General features: G+C 44.6%; 1 protein-coding gene across 1 annotated transcript in view; it reads left to right on the plus strand.

The window, feature by feature from the left end:
• The window catches only part of GOLGA7 (golgin A7), a 78880-nt gene that overhangs the window by 21513 nt on the left and 39965 nt on the right, over positions 1 to 17402 (plus strand). Inside the window, exon 4 of the mRNA XM_030201812.1 lies at positions 15101 to 15202. Coding sequence (XP_030057672.1) covers positions 15101 to 15202 — 102 coding nt within the window. The remainder of the gene's footprint in view (positions 1 to 15100; positions 15203 to 17402) is intronic.

Below are 17402 nucleotides of genomic sequence, written 5' to 3' on the forward strand. Positions count from 1 at the left end.
AGAATTGTATGACTGACAGCTGGGAGTTATCTTATAGCACAGAGGGCAATGGTAAAGACAAAATAAGGTAGCAGCCAAATTGAGAGAGAGAGAATAATGTATTTAGGGGCAACTAGACTATCATTAGATAGCAGGGAAATAATTATGAAATTGTATTGGATAACATGTGCCAAGCTTTTGTTAACCTTTCATTGATTGGGAAATGTGTATGCATGTTTGCCAACAAACTATGCAAATATTATATTAGAGGAGTTACACACACACAACCCATATATTTCCTAAGAGAACACCTTGAATTTATTTTATTTTTTTCTAATCTACAGATCCTGGGAAGAAATAATACATAAGGAGTTGAGCATGTCTGAAACACCAGGGGTCCAGAGAAATAAACTTCCCAAAAGTCACAATAGACCAGTTTCTGTAGCATAGAAACATTTGGTACCATGAAACATAATGACTAGGGAATTACATTACATTACATTATATTACAATAAACACTTATAACCCCGAACATACCTGAAAGCTCACATAGGAAGAATAAGTCATACTATAGAATTAACATAGTTACAGAAATATAAAACTAATTGTAAAATTCAACATAACAAACAAAAAAAAAAAACTTTGGAATGACCAGATTTTGAACAGTCTATGAAAAATCTTATAATTAGTCTCATGACATATAGTCTTTGGTAGCATATTCCACCATTTTTCAGACCGATAGAAAAAAGTTAAGGAAAATTTAATCTTATAAGTTAAATGTAAAGGTGAAGGATTTTGAATTTAATGTCTACAGTTAGTATCGTCATTTACATTTTGTTAAAATGTAAAAACAAGATTAATCATGTATGGTGGTGCTTGGCCATACAAGATAAGAAAAACAAAGCAACCGAGCGTGCCTCTACCAGTAGCCAATGAAATTTACAGAACAGTGTTATAACACTTTCAAACTTAGAAGATTGGCAGATCACAGCTGCTTGATTAATATGTAAATGTACCACAAACTGATAAGTGGCACCCTACATAAAGTACATTACAGTAATCTAAATGTAACCCTGGTCTCGCCACTCTCTCAGTCAGGGCACCCTGGTCAGCACCTGAGACTGGGGCCACAAAACCAAACTACCAAGTCCTTAGTCACTCCTGAATCACTGAGCTGGGCGCAGGCCGGGGAATGGATAAAAATCCGGAAGGCATGAGCTGGGGCTTTATTTCTCTTTATTCTGTTTCCTTTACCAGACTGGGAGCAATAAGTTTCACTCTCACTTGAAGAAAATACTCTAGTCCAAAGAGTTATGCAAAATAAACAAGCTTTACTGAGGACTCTGCAACAGGCAGTTCAAATCCTTTTTGAAACAGGCAATTTGTAATCCAACTTGTTAGCAGATGCAAACTGTAAATCCAGAGCCAAACTTAGGGATATGGTGTATCTTCTTCAATGCAATATAGTATGTACATATTTACAGCTCCTCCTTTCCATACCCATCCGTTCTGTGTGAAATAATCTAAGGCTGTGCCTGCAGCAAGCAGATCTCCCTTTCTGGACCAGACCTCCCTTTCTGTCCACACCTCTCCCAAAGGAGTATCTTTCTGGGCTACCAGCTTTTGGCTATGAACAGTTCTTTCCTGTCTCTGCACCTGCTCCCAGTCTGGGATCCCCTACTTCCCACCTGGAGCACTCCTCACTGGTAATACTTTGCTGGCAGAAACCTCCTCTTTGGTCAGCCTTTAGTTTCTTGAACCCATCAAGGACAACTCCCCCCCCCCCCCCCCTTCACAAGGGTCTTGGCAGGGGTAGAGGCAACCAAGGACCTCATACAAACCCCAACAACAACATTTATTAATTCCTAAATCTTCCCTTACTGTCATTCAGCAATTGGAAACATTTCCCTCTGCAACTTACCCAGGAACCCACCCCGTTGTGCTGGATCATTTACCACCCACAACCTCAGAACCCTCCCCTCAGTAACTCTGGAGAATTCTCTCATGACCTTTAGTAATCCCCAGTATAATGGGGGATTACAAGTTGAAATACCCTAGGTTCAAAACAAGCTTTAATTTGTCTGAATTTCCACAATAATTTGAACATCTTTGTCGTTACTAATTGAACGTGAGATTCAAAGGTTAGAAAATTATCTAAAATCGCTCCCAAAACTTTCAGTTGCAATTCCAATTTATATCTTACACCATCAAAGAATGTTAATACTTTTGGGTTTCTGCCAGGTACTTGTGACCTGGATTGGCCACTGTTGGAAGCAGGATACTGGGCTAGATGGAGCAATGGTTTGACCCAGTATGGCTATTCTTATGGTCTTACCTTTAACTGAGCAAGCCTTACGAGACTGACTTATTAGTAGGAAGTTAGTTTTATCAGCGTTCAACTTTAATTTGAAGGTTATAGCCCAAGGCTAGAGGCTGTTTATCCCTTGCCTAATTGTAGATGTAATATCTTGAATTACCATAAAATGGAATGTAAATAGTTACATCATCCACATAAATGAAACATTGCAGACCCAATGCTCCTTCAAACTACCTCTTCCTCCCCATCTCTCCACCCCAGTTCTCCTACCCCTCTGGCTTTAATGGACTGTTTTGTAGTGATTCAGATGTGTATTTCATGTTTGTTGTAAATTCCATTGTGACACCCAGTGTTTGAACCATATAACTTTTTTAATGGTTACTACATGCACTGCCAACTTCTGTGAGACGCACAATTTTGAGCCATGTGCCAGAGGAAGGCGTGTGGACCCTTTCTGTTTTTTGTTTTTTTGTTTTTTTTAGAGGAAGAGAATGACATAGTCCAACCTGTAGCTGCTCTCCTCCTCCTCCAGATCAGTGTTAATGAAAAAGGGAGTGATGGCAAGCTGATCATTGTGCAGGGGAGGGAGGCTACATGAAGAGGATTAATAAAGATAACTATGGTGGTGTGAATGCTTTGGAGGCAGGTAGAGAGAGCAGACAAAGGCTCACTGGTGGGGTTTGAAAGAGCTGTATAGGGGAGTGTGTGCGGGGAAAGGTTGGACAGATAGCTGTGAATATGTGTTCTAGGGATTGAGGTTGAGAGAGAACTTGGGGGGGGGGGGAGAGGGCCTTACTGGGAGAAAGGAATGCTGAGGGATGTCCACTGTGGAGAGGGGGCAGAAAAATCCAGGGGATAAACTGGTTGGGAGAGAGCAGTCAGAGCCTGAGCAGGGAGAAAGCTAGGAGGTGTCTGATATGAAGCAGGAAGGAGCCATACGTTTGATAGGGAAATTCTAATACAATTGAAAATAAATGCAGAAATTTAAAACACAGAATTAAAAAATGTTATGTGCAGAATTTCCCTAGTAATAGAGTAAAACTATTTGAAATCTGATATCAGTGGCAGCTAAGGTATTTTCACACTTTTGTTTCATTTTATCATTCTTTCCAAACCAACAGAGTATTTGAGTACTGCTCCATTTGGACCACATCAGAGTTATAGAGTCAACATAAATGTATATGGGATAGTGCAAAGTACCTGTAATAGAAATTGAAAACCGCATAGAGACATATTTTCAAAGCACTTAGCCTTCCAAAGTTCCATAGAAACCTATGGAGCTTTGGAAGGCCAAGTGCTTTGAAAATGAGCCCCATAGTCACCTCAGGGATTAATTGTGGTATATAAATATACATGTGCAAACAGTAGGGTTGGAAAGAATTCCATGAGTCATGTTCCTCATACGTTCTCCACTTTTTAGATTTTATAGGTGGTTGGGTAGGGGTGAGGGTGGGAGAAAAAGAGTGCTAGAGAACTGCAAACCAATGCATAGAGCTGAAGCTTACAGGACACCAGTGTTTTACATAGCATTTTATTGCACCTCAAACTCAAGCTCTGACTTGATTTATGGCTACTATCTTCTAAATGATAAATGTTGGGAGTCAGGGAAATTAGACTTTGGTTTAACCACTAGGCCAGAGTAAAGAAGGTGAAGCAAGATCCATCTTCCCCACAGTGAGCAGGCCCAAGTGAGACATAAGTAAAATAATGCTCTCAAAGATTAGTGGGACACTGGCTGAATTTGAAAATGGCCACCAGCCATGTGCTTGACAAGGGACAAATCCAAAGCATGCAAAGTGCAATAGTTTTATCCCCTAGGCTGGACCTCCTTTGTGTTTTCTGGAGACAGTCTCCTTGGACATATGTTCTAGATTACTTCTTGGGTAGTGACATAAGCTTCCCTCCAGCCAACCTTTCTATCAAACTTCCCAGGCTGGGGGAACCTCTTATCTACATCACTGGTTATGAAGCAGTCAAAGTTTGGCAAGAATGTTCTTCCCTGTGAGGTGATCAATGATTGGATTTGGCTACCTCCTTAAATAGTTTCAGTAAGCTTAGTTCTCCTTCCCTTGTCAGCTGACTTCAAACTCATCTCTTCCTTCTATCTTTAAACTTGCCTCTCTCACTAGACCACTTCAACAGTGTCTCTTTTCCTAAGTTGGCCCAAGACACAGTGATATCTTCTGTTCTGCTTGATAGGCAAATTTAATCCAACCTGCTATCTGCCTCCAAGAACATTGGCTCTCGGCATTCATCCCTGATATAAAAGGAGTCAGCAGGGAGGTAGTGCAGAGACTCTGCAAAAGCCTGCCCCTTGTCCAATGTGCACTTCTTGCTTGAGTAAACATGAAGAGTAAAGAAGAGCTGTAGCTTCTGGAGGCGAGGGAAGAGCAAAATTGACCTCTTCATGATGCCAGCTTGCTGTCTTCTGGAATCTAGAAGTGCTTTGATTGCTGCACAAATTCACCAGAATATTTACCAGTATTCCAATTTTGCACTAAGGTCCTGAATAGCCTTTTGCTAGACAAGTTCTTGTGTGCTGCTCAGTCCTCCTTAATTACTACTCTTGACAGTTGGCAGCCACTTATTTTAAGGTTTACTTATTGAGTATGATATTTTTGGGAAATAACTATATTCTGTGCTTTAATTTGATATATTGTTCATATATCTACTGCAGCGGCAAGTATCCTAAAATGACATCTACCAACAGTTTGGGTTTGGTAGTCATATGTAATTTAATTTTGCATGAATGAAAGGTGAACATGTGCTTTAGTTGGTCTTTCTGACTGTGCATGCAAAGTTCATGATGCCTATAAATGAATTCCAAAATGGTACCTAGGTACCTATGTGCATTTTAGAAAGTAGGTATCCAGATCGGGCCCTAGTTGCACACAAATAATGCACAAATATATGCCCGCTCCCGGGAAGATTTAAATCTGTGCTTGTACTGTGTGTACACGGCGTATTTTATAAAATACATAATATGTTGCAGCCCTCTTCTGCTCTAACGAAACCACGCCCATGGAAATGCCTACATGCAGATTGTTTAAAAGTAGGTGCATACTTTCCATTCATGTACATTTTTAAAAAAGAGCTCTATAAAAAGCTTTATTCAATTAACTATTGTGATTGAGACAAGAAAGAAATCATTTCTGCCCTTAAAGTATTAAAAAAAAAAAGTAAGTTTCCATACTATGGCAAACCAAAGGTTCATCTAGCTTAGTATCCTGCTTTCAATGGTGGCCAATCCAGGTCACAAGTACAGGGCAGAATCCCAAAAACTAGCAAGATGCCATGCTGCCGATACCCAAAGATGTCTACCTTAATAGCAATTTATGGACTTTTACTTCAGGAACTTGTCCAAACCAATTTATACCCAGATACACTAACTGCTTATTTTTTAAGTGAACAATATTTTATTCTATTTGTTTTAAATGTATTACTATGTAACATCTTGTAGTGTCTCCTAGTCTTTGTATCAATTAGTTGTTCACCCATTCTACTCCACTAAGGATTTTGTAAATCTCATCATATCCCATCAGCCATCTCCTTTTCAGGCTGAAGAGCCCCAACTTCTTAAACATTTCCTCATATGAGAAGAGTTCCATATCTTTATAATTCTGGTCACCCTTCTTTGCCCATTTTCTAATTCTGCTGTATCTTTTTTGACATGTGGCCATCAGAATTGCACTTGGTACTCAAGTTGAGGTTGCCCCTTGTAGCAATACAGAGGCATTATAATATTCTTTTGTTTTATTTTCTGTTCCTTTCCTAAAAATTTCTAACATTGTTTGCTTTTTTTTGTCTGTTGCTACACACTGAGCAAAAAATTTTAATGTATTGTCCACAATGGCACCTATATCTTTTTCTTGGGTGATGACTCCTAATATGGAACCTAGCTTCATGTAGCTATGATCTGGATTATTCTTCCCAATGTTCTTCACTTTCCACTTGTCTACATTAAATTTCATCTGTCATTTGGATGCCCAGTCTTCATCTAAGGTCCTTCTGCAATTTCAGTCCACATGCAATTTATCAAATTGGAATAGTTTTATATCATCTGGAAATGTAATTACCTCACTTGTCATTGCTATTTTTAAATCATTTCTAGTCAGTCCTAGTACAGGTGGCTCTCCATTATTCACCTTCCTCCATTGAGAGAGTTGTCTGTTTAACCCTGCTTTCTTTCCTATCAGTTCTCAGTTCACAGTAGAACATTGCCTCCTAACCCATGGCTTTTTAATTTTCCCAGGAGTCTCTCTCAAGGAACTTTGTCAAAAGCTTTCAGAAAATCTATATACTCTACATCAACTGGCTCGCTTTTCTGTGTTTTAGTCACACCCTGAAATAAATGTAGCAAATTGGTGAGGCAAGATTTCCCTTGCCTGAATTCATGTTAAGCCATATACTACTACTACTATTTAGCATTTCTAAGCCATATTTATTTATTGGGATTTATTAACTACCTTTTATGAAGAGTCGCCTAAGGGAAATGTACAGCAGGTACAGTTTAACATAAAACTTACAATTTTGTTAACATCAGCATAACAATAGTAAAATAACCAAGAATAAGCATAAATACAATAAATGAGGTAAACTTGAAAACAGTAAATTAAAACCCAATAATAGTACTACTGTGGAACAGTATCAAAAATATACATGTTTGTGTTCAGTAATTTTGTTCTAATTTAATTGAAAATATAATTGAAAAGTGCAAGTGGCTACCAATAGCAGTATCATAAGTTGCTGTGTTTTTGAAATTGTTTAAGAAGTTGTTTCACTTTGCAGTCTTCCTTCCCTCATGGCGCAGCCACATGTTAAAAAGTGCCAAAGACCCCTTTTGCTCACACTTTGTATCAAATTTGGTTTGTATTGCGAACAATTTCAAAGGTACCAGAGACACTGCTTGAATTGATCACATAGCATATTTGTCCTGTTGTGTTTCATAGTTAGGCTGTTATATGGGAAGCAAGAGAAGTAGCTTTTAAAGTATTTTAAAGAAATGTGTAAACTTCTTTGATACAGTACAGATTATATATTAAATTTGTTAAATTCTCTGTCAAGTGACCTTTTCTGTGTTAGTTTCTATTCATGTAGCCCACTTAAGGGCCCATTTACTAAAGCTTAGCATGCGCTAAATGCAAAGAAGCCTGTTTTTATACTTGTGGGCTTCTTAGCATTTAGTGCACACTAATTCTGTTAACATGTGCTAAATTGTTTAGTAAATGGAGCCCTTAGATATCTATCAGCTACTATATTGTAGGGTTTTGGGGTGTCTGTTTTGTTTTTACATTTAAAAATACAGATTTGACTGTGCATCCGTATTTGTGAATGTCAGTCCAATGTATTTCAATGACGTATCAAATCCAACGTGAATGTGGCTTGGGCTTCCTCAAGAATACTTTCTGATCTTATTTTGTGTGTTTTATAGCTAAAATGTACAAATAAAAACCTTGTCCATTAAAAACTAAATGTAATTAAAGTAAAACAGAGCTGTGTGGCTGGTAGCAATTCTTTCAGACAAAGATAAATGTTGAAGGAATTCTTTCTTTGGAATCGGTCATGTAGTTATTGGGCAGGTGTGTCTTATGATTGAGTAATGCATTTAGGGAGATGGATACCTTGTCTCCAGTTTCAGCTGGCCTATTAGGGTACCTGGAGAGACCTGAACCCAGCTTTTGTTTTGCAGATGATTGACGGATGCTGATAAAAAGATAGTAAGCAGAGCTAGAAAGGAAAGGCACAGTGAATTGAAACTTTACGGTGCATAGGAGGTAGAAGGTTAAGCTTTGTGTAACAGTAGCCTATTCTTTGTTATGGGTCAAATGAAAGTTCTTTATTTACAAAATACAGTGTATATATTGTCTATTGTTAATTGCAACACCACTGCAGTCAAGAGTTATCCATGCCTACTGAATTCTCAGCCCTATTTTGAATTAAAGTACAGCTATCAATTTATTATTTTAAAAAAATGTGTATTGTGACTTACTAGCATTTTGCAGCTTCTTGGTTTGCACATTATGGCTTTAGTTTTAAAATGTATTTGTATTTGGAAATTCTCCGAGGACAAGCAGGCTGCTTGTTCTCACTGATGGGTGACGTCCACGGCAGCCCCTCCAATCGGAAACTTCTCTAGCAAAGTCCTTTGCTAGTCCTCGCGCGCCCGCGCGCACCGCGCATGCGCAGCCGTCTTCCCGCCCGAAACCGGCTCGAGCCGGCCAGTCTTCTTTTGTCCGCACTCGGTACGGTCGTGTTTCGCCGTGTCGAGCCCCGGAAAGTCGACCTCGCGCGTCCAAATTTATTTTTGACGTGTTTTTTCTTCGGAAAAAGTCTTTAAAGTGTCGGGAAGTGCTTCGGAACCCCCCCCCCCCCCCCCCCCCCCCCGGGTTTCAGACCAACCCCTTCCCGTACTTCCAGCTTTTTGCCCCGATAAGTTTTCTTTCGTCGTCGGGGTAGGCCTCTTTTCGGCCTCGGTCGAGATTTTCTCCCTTCTAAATTTTTTGGTGCTCTTTTTCCGTCATTTCGGATTTTGATTTCGCCGGCGTGATTTTTCCGCCCATGACATCGAAGCCTTCCAGCGGCTTCAAGAAGTGCACCCAGTGCGCCCGGGTAATCTCGCTCACTGATAGACACTCGTCGTGTCTTCAGTGTCTGGGGGCCGAGCACCGCCCTCAGAACTGTAGTCTGTGTTCCCTGCTTCAAAGGCGGACTCAGGTAGCGAGATTAGCCCAGTGGAACGTGTTGTTCTCGGGCTCTTCGTCGGCATCGGCACCGGGATCTTCGAGTGCATCAACGTCGTCAGCGTCCAGACCATCTTCCTCGGCCGCCACTGTATCGAGTGCATCGAGGCATCGGGCCTCTGCATCGGCGCCAAGGTATCGGGCGACTGCATCGACGTCGGTGGTACCGGGACCTCGTCTGCTGATGTCGTCGGACGGTGGTGCATCGTCAGGAGTGCAGGTGAGGGCTGTCCATTCCCCTGCTGGTGGCAGTGAGCCTTCGGGTGGGTCTCCTCCTACCCTGAGGGCTCCTGCGGTACAGCCCCCCCGAGACCGACCTCCTTCGGCCTCGGCCCCGAGGAAGCGACGGCTGGATTCTACGTCCTCCTCGTCGGTGCCGGGGAGTTCCGGTGACATGCTTCGGAAGAAGTCGAAGAAGCATCGACACCGGTCGCCTCCCCGCGTTGGCACCGAGAGCTCTGGGTCGCCGAGGGAGTCGGCACCCAGCAGGCATCGGCACCGAGAGGACCGCTCACCCTCTGTTCAGGAGGTGTCGATGCGCTCCACTCTGGACAGCCCGGAACAGCCTCCTCGCCCGGAACAGGTTCTGACGTCGACGCCTGCATCGACCTCTTTGCCTTTCTCTGCAGCCGCTCTGAACGAGAGCCTCCGGGCCGTTCTCCCAGAGATTCTGGGAGAGCTGTTGCGCCCTTCCCCTCCGGTACCGGCGGTGCTTGCGCCTCCGGTGCCGTCGAACTTGGCGCCGGCTGGCCCATCGCCCGGGGTGAGGTCCCCGACGTCGGTACCGCGTGCGGTGCCGACTGCGGCCACCTCCCAGGAGGGCTCCCCGACTACGTCGGCGGAGGGAACTTCGCCGATGCGGGCGAGGGAGTCTACCTCTCGACGCCCCCATCGTGGACGTGGCTCCACGGAGTCGAGCCGGGCGAGGTTGCATTCACAGGTTCGTGAACTTGTGTCTGACACCGAGGGTGAGGCCTCGTGGGAGGAAGAGGAAGACCCCAGATATTTCTCGGACGAGGAGTCTGAGGGTCTTCCTTCTGATCCTACTCCCTCTCCTGAAAGGCAGCTTTCTCCTCCTGAGAGTCTGTCTTTCGCTTCCTTTGTCCGGGAGATGTCTACGGCCATCCCCTTCCCGGTGGTTGTGGAGGACGAGCCCAGGGCTGAAATGTTTGAGCTCCTGGACTATCCTTCTCCACCTAAGGAAGCGTCCACTGTTCCCTTGCACCATGTCCTAAAAAAGACATTGCTTGCGAACTGGACCAAGCCACTAAGTAATCCCCACATTCCCAAGAAGATCGAGTCCCAGTACCGGATCCATGGGGACCTAGAGCTGATGCGCACCCAGTTGCCTCATGACTCTGGAGTTGTGGATTTGGCCCTAAAGAAGGCTAAGAGTTCTAGGGAGCATGCTTCGGCGCCCCCGGGCAAAGACCCTAGAACCTTAGACTCCTTTGGGAGGAAAGCCTACCATTCTTCTATGCTCATGGCCAAAATTCAGTCGTACCAGCTCTACACGAGCATACATATGCGGAACAATGTGCGGCAGTTGGCGGGCTTGGTTGATGCTCTTCCCCCTGAGCAGGCCAAGCCTTTTCAGGAGGTGGTCAGGCAGCTGAAGGCGTGCAGAAAATTCCTGGCCAGAGGGGTGTATGACACCTTTGATGTTGCGTCCAGGGCCGCTGCTCAAGGTGTGGTGATGCGCAGGCTCTCATGGCTGCGTGCCGCCGACCTGGAGAATAGACTCCAGCAGCGGATTGCGGACTCGCCTTGCCGTGCGGATAACATTTTTGGAGAGAAGGTCGAACAGGTGGTAGAGCATCTCCACCAGCGGGACACCGCATTCGACAAGTTCTCCCGCCGGCAGCCTTCAGCATCTACCTCTACAGGTAGAAGATTTTTGGGGGGAAGGAAGACTGTTCCCTATGCTTCTGGTAAGCGTAGGTACAATCCTCCTTCTCGACAGCCTGCGGCCCAGGCTAAGCCCCAGCGCGCGCGCTCTCGTCAGCAGCGTGCGCCTCAGCAAGGCCCCGCGGCTCCCCAGCAAAAGCAAGGGGCGAGCTTTTGACTGGCTCCAGCAGAGCATAGCCGACATCCAAGTGTCAGTGCCGGGCGACCTGCCAGTCGGGGGGAGGTTGAAAGCTTTTCACCAAAGGTGGCCTCTCATAACCTCCGACCAGTGGGTTCTTCAAATAGTCCGGCAAGGATACACCCTCAATTTGGCCTCAAAACCTCCAAATTGTCCACCGGGAGCTCAGTCTTACAGCTTCCAGCACAGGCAGGTACTTGCAGAGGAACTCTCCGCCCTTCTCAGCGCCAATGCGGTCGAGCCCGTGCCATCCGGGCAAGAAGGGCTGGGATTCTATTCCAGGTACTTCCTTGTGGAAAAGAAAACAGGGGGGATGCGTCCCATCCTAGACCTAAGGGCCCTGAACAAATATCTCGTAAAAGAAAAGTTCAGGATGCTTTCCCTGGGCACCCTTCTCCCCATGATTCAGCAAAACGATTGGCTATGCTCTCTGGACTTGAAGGATGCCTACACACACATCCCGATACTGCCAGCTCACAGACAGTATCTGCGATTTCAGTTGGGCACACGCCACTTCCAGTACTGTGTGCTACCCTTTGGGCTCGCCTCTGCGCCCAGGGTGTTCACAAAGTGCCTAGCTGTGGTAGCAGCGGCACTTCGCAGGCTGGGGGTGCACGTGTTCCCATATCTCGACGATTGGCTGGTGAAGAACACATCCGAGGCAGGAGCCCTGCAGTCCATGCAGATGACTATTCGCCTCCTGGAGCTACTGGGGTTTGTGATAAATTATCCAAAGTCCCATCTTCTCCCAGTGCAGAAACTCGAATTCATAGGAGCTCTGCTGGATTCTCGGACGGCTCGCGCCTATCTCCCAGAGACGAGGGCCAACAACTTGTTGTCCCTCGTCTCGCGGGTGCGAGCGTCCCAGCAGATCACAGCTCGGCAGATGTTGAGATTGCTGGGCCACATGGCCTCCACAGTTCATGTGACTCCCATGGCCCATCTTCACATGAGATCTGCTCAATGGACCCTAGCCTCCCAGTGGTATCAGGCTGCTGGGGGTCTAGAAGACGTGATCCACCTGTCCACGAGTTTTCTCGAATCCCTGTATTGGTGGACAATCTGGTCCAATTTGACTCTGGGACGTCCTTTCCAAATTCCTCAGCCACAAAAAGTGCTGACAACGGATGCGTCTCTCCTGGGATGGGGAGCTCATGTCGATGGGCTTCACACCCAAGGAAGCTGGTCCCTCCAGGAACGCGGTCTACAGATCAATCTCCTGGAGTTGCGAGCGATCTGGAACGCTCTGAAGGCTTTCAGAGATCGGCTGTCCCATCAAATTATCCAAATTCAGACAGACAACCAGGTTGCCATGTACTATGTCAACAAGCAGGGGGGCACCGGATCTCGCCCCCTGTGTCAGGAAGCCGTCAGCATGTGGCTCTGGGCTCGCCGTCTCGGCATGGTGCTCCAAGCCACATATCTGGCAGGCGTAAACAACAGTCTGGCCGACAGATTGAGCCGGATTATGCAACCTCACGAGTGGTCGCTCAACTCCAGAGTGGTGCGCCAGATCTTCCAAGCGTGGGGCACCCCCTTGGTGGATCTCTTCGCATCTCGAGTGAACCACAAAGTCCCTCAGTTCTGTTCCAGGCTTCAGGCCCCCGGCAGACTGGCATCGGATGCCTTCCTCCTGGATTGGGGGGAGGGCCTGCTGTATGCTTATCCTCCCATTCCTCTGGTGGGGAAGACTTTGTTGAAACTCAAGCAAGACCGAGGCACCATGATTCTGATTGCTCCTTATTGGCCGCGTCAGATCTGGTTCCCTCTTCTTCTGGAGTTATCCTCCGAAGAACCGTGGAGATTGGAGTGTTTTCCGACCCTCATCACGCAGGACGAAGGGGCTCTTCTGCATCCCAGCCTCCGGTCCCTGGCTCTCACGGCCTGGATGTTGAGAGCGTAGACTTTGCCTCTTTGGGTCTGTCAGAGGGTGTCTCCCGCGTCTTGCTTGCTTCCAGGAAAGATTCCACTAAGAGGAGTTACTTCTTTCTGTGGAGGAGGTTTGCCGTCTGGTGTGACAGCAAGGCCCTAGCTCCTGGCTCTTGTCCTACACAGACCCTGCTTGAATACCTTCTGCACTTGTCTGGTCTCAAGACCAACTCTGTAAGAGTTCACCTTAGCGCAATCAGTGCATACCATTACCATGTGGAAGGTAAGCCGATCTCAGGACAGCCTTTAGTTGTTCGCTTCATGAGAGGTTTGCTTTTGTCAAAGCCCCCTGTCAAGCCTCCGACAGTGTCATGGGATCTCAATGTCGTTCTCACCCAGCTGATGAAACCTCCTTTTGAGCCACTGAATTCCTGCCATCTGAAGTACTTGACCTGGAAGGTCATTTTCTTGGTGGTAGTTACTTCAGCTCTTAGAGTCAGTGAGCTTCAGGCCCTGGTAGCCCAGGCCCCTTACACCAAATTTCATCATAACAGAGTAGTCCTCCGCACTCACCCTAAGTTCTTGCCAAAGGTCGTGTCGGAGTTCCATCTGAACCAGTCAATTGTCTTGCCAACATTCTTTCCCCGTCCTCATTCCTGCCCTGCTGAACGTCAGCTGCACACATTGGACTGCAAGAGAGCATTGGCCTTCTATCTGGAGCGGACACAGCCCCACAGACAGTCCGCCCAATTCTTTGTTTCTTTTGATCCCAATAGGAGGGGAGTGGCTGTAGGGAAACGCACCATATCCAATTGGCTAGCAGATTGCATTTCCTTCACTTACGCCCAGGCGGGGCTGGCTCTTGAGGGTCATGTCACGGCTCATAATGTTAGAGCCATGGCTGCGTCGGTAGCCCACTTGAAGTCAGCCTCCATTGAAGAAATTTGCAAAGCTGCGACGTGGTCATCTGTCCACACATTCACATCTCATTACTGCCTGCAGCAGGATACCCGACGCAACAGTCGGTTCGGGCAGTCAGTTCTTCAGAACCTGTTTGGGCTTTAGGATCCAACTCCACCCCCCGAGGGCCCTGTTTGTTCTGTTCCAGGCTGCACTCTCAGTTAGTTGGTAAATTTTTTAGGTCAATCTCAGTTATGTCCTCGCCGTTGCGAGGCCCAATTGACCTTGGTTGTTGTTTTGAGTGAGCCTGGGGGCTAGGGATACCCCATCAGTGAGAACAAGCAGCCTGCTTGTCCTCGGAGAAAGCGAATGCTACATACCTGTAGAAGGTATTCTCCGAGGACAGCAGGCTGATTGTTCTCACAAACCCGCCCGCCTCCCCGTTGGAGTTGTGTCTTCCCTTGAAGTGTATTGTCTTGCTACATACTGGACTGGCCGGCTCGAGACGGTTTCGGGCGGGAAGACGGCCGCGCGAGGACTAGCAAAGGACTTTGCTAGAGAAGTTTCCGATTGGAGGGGCTGCCGTGGACGTCACCCATCAGTGAGAACAATCAGCCTGCTGTCCTTGGAGAATACCTTCTACAGGTATGTAGCATTCGCTTTATGTGGTAGATTACCCTACTTTCCTACTAGGTATTGAGGACATAGAATTCATTTCCAGAGCAAGAAAAATCATTAAAATGGGAGGGAGGGGAGGGGGGAGAGATTTCAGTGAAAAAAAAAAAAGGGGGGGGGGGTAAGGATGACTATTAAGACAGGATAAAATCCCCATTTTTCTATATCTGAAGATGAAAATATTAACTTAAAAAAATGTACATTTATTTTCAATTTGACCAGTACTACATGATCTGTTCTCCGTCTCAGAAGGAGATCGACCTATGGAATCCTTGGTTGATATTTTCTTCTTGTATGTTGTGAACTAAGTTCCTTATCTAAATAAGTATTTCTTTTTTTAACTTTTAATTTTCTTTTGTCCTTGTACATTTTGACTCTTGCAGCTTTATGGTTGTATGGCTTCTTGAACTGTAGTATAAATCTTAAGCTTTTTGATCTTATAATTAAAAGTGAAGCTTTGCAAATTTACTCACCTGTTCACTTTAATAAATGGAAATTATGACCTTATTTTTACCATTACCTTTATGTTCATAGATTTTGAAGAAGATTACCAAGTACATTCAGGAACAAAATGAAAAAGTCTATGCTCCACAAGGACTCCTTCTAACAGACCCCCTTGAAAGAGGACTGAGGGTTGTATCCTTTGTAGAATGGAAAGAATAAGCATTTTCAAAGCGTAACAGGAAGGTATGACATGGCTGGGTTTTCCCCTTAAGTGTTTCATTCTAATTTTTACTGCAGTGTTTTTACATATTTAAAATGAGATGGCTTTTATTTCTCTTGAATCAGTGTTTAAAAAAAAAAAAAAAAGCTACTTGACATGCTATTCTTTCTTACTGATCCCAAAGGACTATCATAAAAATGATGAAGGAACCCAAGAGTGCTGACAAATCTCAGGGCAAATAAGGAAGCTCAGCCTAGTCAGTCTGCTCTCTTTACAGCCTACTTAGGGATTATCTGTGGTTGTCCTGTGCTATCTTGAATTCAGTTACTGTGTTTTCCTCAGGTGTAAGGCCATCCTTTCCATGAAGTCATTGTGTTGTATTACTTCTGAATTTTAACCCTTTGCATTAGGAACTAAAACCAATAACAACTCTGGCATGAAAACAGGATGACATAATAACATAGTAAATAATGACAGATAAAAATCGATTTGGCCCACCTAGACACTTTCTCTCCCTCCCTCCCCAAAAAATTAAACTATGCTGGGACTTGAAGAGAGCATGAGTCATATATAGTTTAGACCATTCCTTGCCTATAAGACAGCAGTGTCAGCTGGGCACTTGACTTGGAGAAAAAAAAAATGAATTATACAGTATCCTCTAGTTCTTTGATATGTATATGTAGATTTCAGGTTCATGCTTTACAGAATGGACTGAGATTCCATTGACACCACTATATTCCATTTTCCATGCCCTTCCTGCTGTTCACAGCCATGTTTTAACAATTATATTCCAGAATGTGAGCTTCCATTAACTGAATGACAGATGGGTACATAAGTACATAAGTAATGCCATACTGGGAAAAGACCAAGGGTCCATCGAGCCCAGCATCCTGTCCACGACAGCGGCCAATCCAGGCCAAGGGCACCTGGCAAGCTTCCCAAACGTACAAACATTCTATACATGTTATTCCTGGAATTTTGGAGTTTTCCAAGTCCGTTTAGTAGCGGTTTATGGACTTGTCCTTTAGGAAACCGTCCAACCCCTTTTTAAACTCTGCTAAGCTAACCGCCTTCACCACTTTCTCTGGCAACGAATTCCAGAGTTTAATTACACGTTGGGTGAAGAAAACTTTTCTCCGATTTGTTTTAAATTTACTACACTGTAGTTTCATCGCATGCCCCCTAGTCCTAGTATTTTTGGAAAGCGCTTCACATCCACCTGTTCCACTCCACTCATTATTTTATATACCTCTATCATGTCTCCCCTTAGCCGTCTCTTCTCCAAGCTGTATAGCCCTAGCCTCCTTAGTCTTTCTTCATAGGGAAGTCGTCCCATCCCCGCTATCATTTTAGTCGCCCTTCGCTGCACCTTTTCCAATTCTAAATAGTGTCTGATGGCATTGTGCAGAAAGAAAGAAAATAGTACTACCAGTCGTAGGTTATACCTGTTGAATAAAAAAACACAACAACAATATGTAAATAAATATATAAGGCTCAGAGCTGCTGAATCAAATATATATATATATATATATATATATATATATATATATATATGTAAATGATATATAAGGTTCAGAGCCAACATATGTTGAAAATGACCTTTGGTACCAAATGAACACATTCTAGTAGTTCTTTTATTAGGTCTGTCTGGTACTCTTAACACAAAGGCCATCTTTAGCATGATATACTGCAAGGTGAGTGAGAAGCAGCATGACCCTTAATTAAGAGGTTGAGTACTTGATGACATCCTTGTAAGTAACGAAGCAATCTGGGATATAAAACTGTCTTCCATATGGGAAAAAAATGAACTTGCCTCTCAAAAGGACAACTTCAAATAATTGCTGAAATAACTCTAGGCTGTAAAACCCTGAATTTGCCTAAAGAGAGCACCTTTGGTCTCCTTTTTACTATGAAATTATCAGGCGACATAAACTCGAAATTAGAGCTAATGAGTAGTAAGTGTTCATGGAAAGTTGAAGTTGCTGTTGAGTTGGCAGTAGAAAGGAAACACAGTGTAAGGCGGTGTTAATAAAGTCAGAGGTCATAAACATAGATACTATTTTTCATTGTCCTATCTCTTACTGCACAAAATAAGCCGGCAGAACTGGCCTGCTTCCGAGAATACACTCTTGGCAGCTGAGAATAGGCAAAATTCTCTTTGGGGACTATCAT

This window comes from Microcaecilia unicolor, chromosome 4, assembly GCF_901765095.1.
Source record: "Microcaecilia unicolor chromosome 4, aMicUni1.1, whole genome shotgun sequence".
NCBI lineage: Eukaryota > Metazoa > Chordata > Amphibia > Gymnophiona > Siphonopidae > Microcaecilia > Microcaecilia unicolor.